The sequence below is a fragment of the Uloborus diversus genome, chromosome 5 (assembly GCF_026930045.1).
Source record: "Uloborus diversus isolate 005 chromosome 5, Udiv.v.3.1, whole genome shotgun sequence".
In the NCBI taxonomy this organism is placed as follows: Eukaryota; Metazoa; Arthropoda; class Arachnida; order Araneae; family Uloboridae; genus Uloborus; species Uloborus diversus.
This window is the reverse complement of record NC_072735.1, coordinates 162,844,644-162,851,051: the sequence shown is the minus strand read 5'-3', so window position 1 is coordinate 162,851,051 and position 6,408 is coordinate 162,844,644. Positions and strand designations below refer to the sequence as shown.

At 32.2% G+C, this 6,408-nt stretch overlaps 1 protein-coding gene across 1 annotated transcript in view; it reads right to left on the bottom strand.

Moving 5' to 3' along the window:
- Nucleotides 1-6,408, bottom strand: part of LOC129222764 (proline dehydrogenase 1, mitochondrial-like) — a 98,180-nt gene that overhangs the window by 12,960 nt on the left and 78,812 nt on the right. Inside the window, 4 exon segments of the mRNA XM_054857294.1 lie at nucleotides 1,484-1,548; nucleotides 3,952-4,060; nucleotides 4,062-4,090; nucleotides 6,206-6,243. Of these exon segments, the coding sequence (XP_054713269.1) occupies nucleotides 1,484-1,548; nucleotides 3,952-4,060; nucleotides 4,062-4,090; nucleotides 6,206-6,243 (241 nt within the window).

Below are 6,408 nucleotides of genomic sequence, written 5' to 3'. Positions count from 1 at the left end.
CTAAAAAGAGTTAAAATAAATAAATGGTTAAATAAATGCATAGAACAGTTTGAATAATACTGGTATGAATTTGATCCAGTAGAATTAAAAAAATAATAATAAACTCTTTTTTTTTAAGTGCGTTCACTCGGTAAGAGAATAAATGCCAGTAATTTTCTGCAACTATTGCAGAATGCTTTTGTTTTTATTTACCAATATTAATGTATGAAATCAAAAGCAAGTAATATGCAAAAAAAATTTATTATAAACTATAATAAATACTCAAACTAAAAGGAACTATTGTAAGCTAATTTGGAAAACAACGTTAGATTTTTAGATCAAAATTATAAGTGGCCATATCGTCATGAAACAGATGTGCATGAATAGATAAATGAAATAATTAAAAATGTAACAGTCTGGGAAAGGATAAAACAGAAGAAAAATAACTTTCTTTTTTTTTTCTTTGAGCAACAGGAGAATTGAAATATCATTATTGAGTTCATTGATATCTTGGAACACTAAGTTTCTGATGCAGATAAATGCAAAAGGTTCAAAACATTTAAAAAAAAAAAAAAAAACAAGATGATAAACCAATTAACTGAAAATGACCCCTTAAAATTCTCCAAACTATATCCAGTACAAGGACGGATCCAGGAAACTTTCAAGGAGGGGGCGGTTGATTTTTTAATTGACCTCTTACTGCGTATCAGGTTTATATATGCTTGCGGGGGGGGGGGAGAAACATGATTTTCATGTTAGATCTTTAGCTAAGAATGTTCCGAAATTATTCCTTTTCTTTTTTGTTGAAAGAGGTATTTTTAAATTGCATTTTAGAACTTCAATTTTGTAATGATTTCAGGGGAATGACCCTCCCCCTATAACATGGTCATAGGTCATCAAAAATTGATCTTTTTAAAACTTCGGTTCCGAAAAATTACCAGAGGATTAGTCGCTGAACCTAGAGTCCTTATAGGGATTCTAGCTAAACCCGTTACCCGAGATTTCTGCGATCATGTCTTTATGACTTACATTTCACAAAATGCCCAGAGGGAGGCTTCCAAACTTCTCCTAACAGTGCCAAAGATAGCTTAAAATTGCTTTTTTGAATCTTCAATTCTGAAAAGTTTCTAGAGAAGAAATTTAAACACTACTCTTTTTCTTAACATTATCAAAAAGTGCATATACTTGCATTTCAGGACTTCAATTCAGAAAAATTACCAGTACAGGCGATGACCCCCAACGCCCCTCCCTTGTATTGCCAAGAAAAAATCTTTACACTTTCTAATAAAGGACATGTAATAGATTGATAAAAAAATCCTTTTTAAAATGTTGCCACTTATGTATTTTGAATACTGTCTAAAGCTCATTTTCTGTTTTGATCCCTCAATGAGAGATGGATGTTTTTCTCTATAATGCTTATTGCTTTTATACAAATTGTACTCTTTTTTTGTCAACAATAAATAAATAAATAAATAATAATAATAATTAAATAAAGCAAGCTTACTAATAATTGTGGCCTACCGAGTGCAGTCATTTTAACAGCAGCAAACCCAGTAGATTGTGTTGTTCCTGCAGGAAGAATAGTAAAAATGAGGATATGATTATGTTTTTATTTGCGTAACAAACAATTTTATTATTTCATGAAGATAAATTAACAGAATCACAGAAAAGGTTAATTGAAGTTTTAATTACAAGGCACATTTTTGTCCCACTTTTTTTAATAATTTAAGTAGGATAACTCCTACATAAAAAAAATCCTTCTTTTCAGTTTGACTTTCATTTAGACGACGTTAAAAATTTGCTGGGATTTCAAGAGTATTTCGTTAATAAATTAAATTTATATGAAAGTGTAGGGATATTCTAGAACAAAATTGAAGAATATTGGGTTAACTACAGTGAACGTTTTATATTATTAATTACAGATGAGATAGCTGCAGGGACCAACAGGAAAAAACACATAAGTGAGAGAGACTCATAAGTGAAAAGTTATGAGTCGCAGACAGAAAGACACAGCATGTTCTAGTGGGAGAAGTGATGTTGCTAATGAAAATAGGACATTAAAAATGGTTTGGCAATTATTAATTATTATAAAAATAAAACAAAACTTGTAACATACCTATAAATAATAATGAAAAAGAGCTTCAGTAGCTAAATTAGGTTGCATATATACAGGCGACCCTCATATGGATGCCTCAGTTGCCAAATCGATTAACTCCACGTTTTAAAAAAATCATCATTTCTGCTTTAATAGTGCTTAATCAATGCTTAGAGTGGGAATTTATATTAACCCGGGAGACCTCGCATCGGGCCTCTCAAGCCCGGTCATTACAAAACTAGGCTGCCAAAAATAACCCCTTCAACGGAAATGAATGAGGTACACAGTAGCTGCGTTCAAGGTGACATTCACATTCTCACCACATGCTTTTCAGGAATGTACATTCCCCCTTTTCTCCAGAAAATTCAGGTAAGTGCCTCAGAGGCCCGGAGCGAGCGCTCACGCTTTTCATTTCAGATTGTGAATGTAAAGGAAGACGTTGTGAAATGCATCGCTATTTAAGCTACAAAGATGAAATGAAGAGGTTGCAGACCTTGTTGGTTGAGTTTTCAACTGATGAGAACTCTCTTAATGAAGATGATGAAGAAGAAGTTGACACAGAACAGTATAGCGTTCATCAGTCATGCCCAGAAGAAGTTTTAGATTCATGTATCATATAACTTTCTTAAACCTTACTTTTTAAAACATATTTTAGAGGCTGTTTATCTATTTATAATTTAGTGTTGAAAACACATTTTTTTTTTCTATTTTGCATACTCAATTTACTGAATCAACCATTCGGGGCCTACGGAGCCCCCCGCGAGCTTTCATGTGACGAAAAGTACCGCAAGCTTAGCATGTGAATTGATATTAAAGTTTTGGTTCAGTACATTTCTGATCCTGCGATTGCAGAAAATGTAACCCAAGGGCCCATTCACTCCTATGGATAACTCTATGTTCTTCATCACTTTTCTCGACTTTTAGTTTTATGGAGGTAATCATTATGGCAAGTGAAGCATCCATATAATGCGGTAGTTCTACAACACGGTTTCGATATTACATGGTTCAAAACTTGAATTTAATACTGCACAGTTTTGATATAACACAAATTTTAAAAGATAGAATTTCATTTTTGTTTTAAAAAACAAAACACTGTTAAAAAATGCATGATAATAACTCTAAAAACTTTTTCTTTGTTTTTATGAAACTTGTATGAAAAATACTGTCTGTGGCTCGAAAGTTTGGTTTCTGCGTATAACACCTTTCTTTTAACTTTTAAATACTTTATTTTTCTCATCAGTGTTCTCTAAAAACAAAAAGATGAAAATTATTTTGTTTCCAATTTTATTGTAGGAAAATAACATTACGATTAAACATAAGCTAAATTTGGTAAACAATAAATAAGAAATGTAATCCTAACAAAGTATAAAATAAAATAAAGGGAATAATTCTATTTATTTTATATTTTGTTTTCTTGTTGTTGCTCAGACAAACTTGATTGCTATAGAAGAGTCCAGACTTTTTTTTCTGATAGAATGCATTTTGTTCTTAGAAAAAAAGTTGATAAAGTATTTTCTTGTTATGCGTAACAGTTTTAATTTGAGGCATGTAAAATAATTAAGTTGTATCGTTTATAAGAACTCTTGATTTTAAATCAGTAGACTGTTGTATGTTCTTGTTGCCAGTGTTTGTTTGTACATTCTATTGAGCCGAAATTTCAGCTATCATAAAATTTGTACCTTAAGATTTGGTTTCAATATAACACGGAACACAGTTTCAATACAACACATACATATTGACATGATTTATGATATGTACATGATTAATTATTTTAAAAAAGAGTTAAAAAAAATATTTATAAAAAAGTCTTGTATAACACGGTTTTCATACTACATGGTATGAATTAAAAGTGTTATATGAGGGATACCTCTACATACCTGCAACAGCATTAATGCACTTTAGGAAAGTTTCCATATTTTTTTCACATTGAGCTTCATCAAGGTAAAAATATGTTCTTGCAACAGTGTGATATTTTCGTCTGTCGGCTAAACTCTTCATATGGTTGAAATTGTTTACCTGTAAAATAACAAGCAGATGTCATCTTTTGTAAATATTTCAGGTGTAGAAAAATATTTTTTTAACTATGTATTTATTGTTACTTTAAAACATGATTAAGGGGGGAAAAAGTATCATTAACAGAAATTTAAATTCCTTAGCCCAATTCTTAATCTATTATAAATATCAGTCATATGAAGTATTGATAACACAGGCACATTTTCTGATATTTTATGGTTCCAATAAATGCATACTATTCAAAGATTTTCTTGATGGGTATGGAATATTTTAAGACAATTACACTGGACTGAACTAATGAAATTGCTTCTTTGGAAAAAGTATCCAATTTTCTAGATGAATTTAACATGCTGAACACAAATATTACATTGAGAAAACTAGTTGGCTCTTATTGCAGAGATATTTACATCTTTTTATGTTACCAAAAGTGCTCTACCGATAACATTGATGAAAGGTCTGTTCACAAATGATGTCACTCTTCAAAGGGGGGAGGGGGCTCGTGAAATTATGAGTTTGTGATAAGGGGGAGGGAGGGGGGTAACAAGAAGTGTGACATCAAGCATTTTTTATAAGAATATGTTGATGGAAAAAATAACGTCATATATTATAAAGAGGGAGAGAGGAAGTTTTGAGAAGTGTGACCCTTTGTGACAAAGGGGGGGGGGGAGAGGGGTTCAAAAAGGTGAAAAAAGTGTGACATCATTTATGGACAGCCCCTGAAGAAAGGCTTGGGTCACAATTGCATCACTTCATTTTCTGCTGCGTATCTACAGATGCGAGATCAGAAAATTAACTGTGCAGTATCAAGAAAGCACAACATCTCCTGTCAAGCTGTGCAAAATTATCTCTTCTCATCAATGTAGTTAAAATTTGATACAATCTTTCTATGGGAGCCTCAGATTAAAAAGTTCTTTAGCAACCCCAAGATTGAGAGACATCTTCAAAATAAAGAAAAACATATTTGGGATGCGTTCTGTGTCTGATGGAGAATTGTTTTCATTTCATACTATAAAGCTACCATATGTTCTTAAAAATCGACTCTCGTTTGAATTTATTCCTTACAAGGGCGCCCATATGCAAAATTTTAATTTTAAGGGGGGGGGGGGCTCAGGTATTTTTCCCATAGTTTAGCAGGATATTTTCCCCATAGAAACCGATTTCAGTACAGATTAGTGTTATTAGTTTGACATTTTTAATAACTTATTCATTAATTGCTGAAGAAGAAATGTTTTTACATTTTTGCAAAGAAAAAAGAACTAAAAGCAAGAAAGTTCTAATTTCTAGGGGGGGGGGAATTGAGCCCTCATTTGCCCCCCCCCCCATATGGGCACTCTTGTTCCCTGATAACAATAGACAAGTTAGCAATTAGAAGGGCAAACGTTTTCAATGGGGATTGCCAACATGAAGTAACAGTATGAGGGGGGGGGGGCGTCTGGTCGACAGCGATGACTACCGTGGGATACTTAATAGAGATGCTTCCCACATCCCTTAAAAAGACCAAAAGGAATTGAAAGAATAAAGCAAATTAAAATACTTCTAACCAGTGCTTAATATCTGATAAAATAAGTGGGAGCCCTGTTATTGTTTTCAAATTCAATTTTCATGCTTAAAGAGGCTGAATTCCAATCAAGCATGTAAAAACTCAGCATTTGAAATGAACTGCAAGAGCTGAGCTCAACCTTTTTCTAGACTAAAATTTAGTCGAAGAAAGGAAGTTTAACTTTATGAAGCTAAGTGTTATAGCATTAATAATATATCACAGAACAAAATGAGCATATTTTGACTAAAATTCATTTTATAGTCAGTTCATTGGGGCGAACGTTGCTGTGCAATTTCTAAATGCACAGCATTTCTTTTTCTGTTGAACATGCACTTATATTCTTTTACTAGAACAGTTGTTTTTAGATACCCAGTTATTTATATCATAAAGAGAATATATATGATGGAATATGGGTTGTTTAGACGTTTCAAGTTGATAAGGGAAAATGGAAGATTTGATAAAAGTGCCGGACATGTTTTATAGTTTACAATTTCGACTGATATATGCAGCATTGATGTAAACAATATTAAAATTTCTCCAATTTGAAATAATTTCTTCAAAATAAATTCAATTCTTACCGAGTTTATCAACTTCAGATGCTGAAGATAAACACCCGCTAGGAAAAGATTTTAAGAAAATTAAATAACTTGTGTATTACATGAATAAAAATAAAATGATTTAGCTCTAAAAAAGATGCAAAACATGGAAGATAATAAGGAGGTTTTGCTTGGGGTCATTCCATGTCAAATCAAAAAAAAAAAGTACCAACCTGGTCATCTCA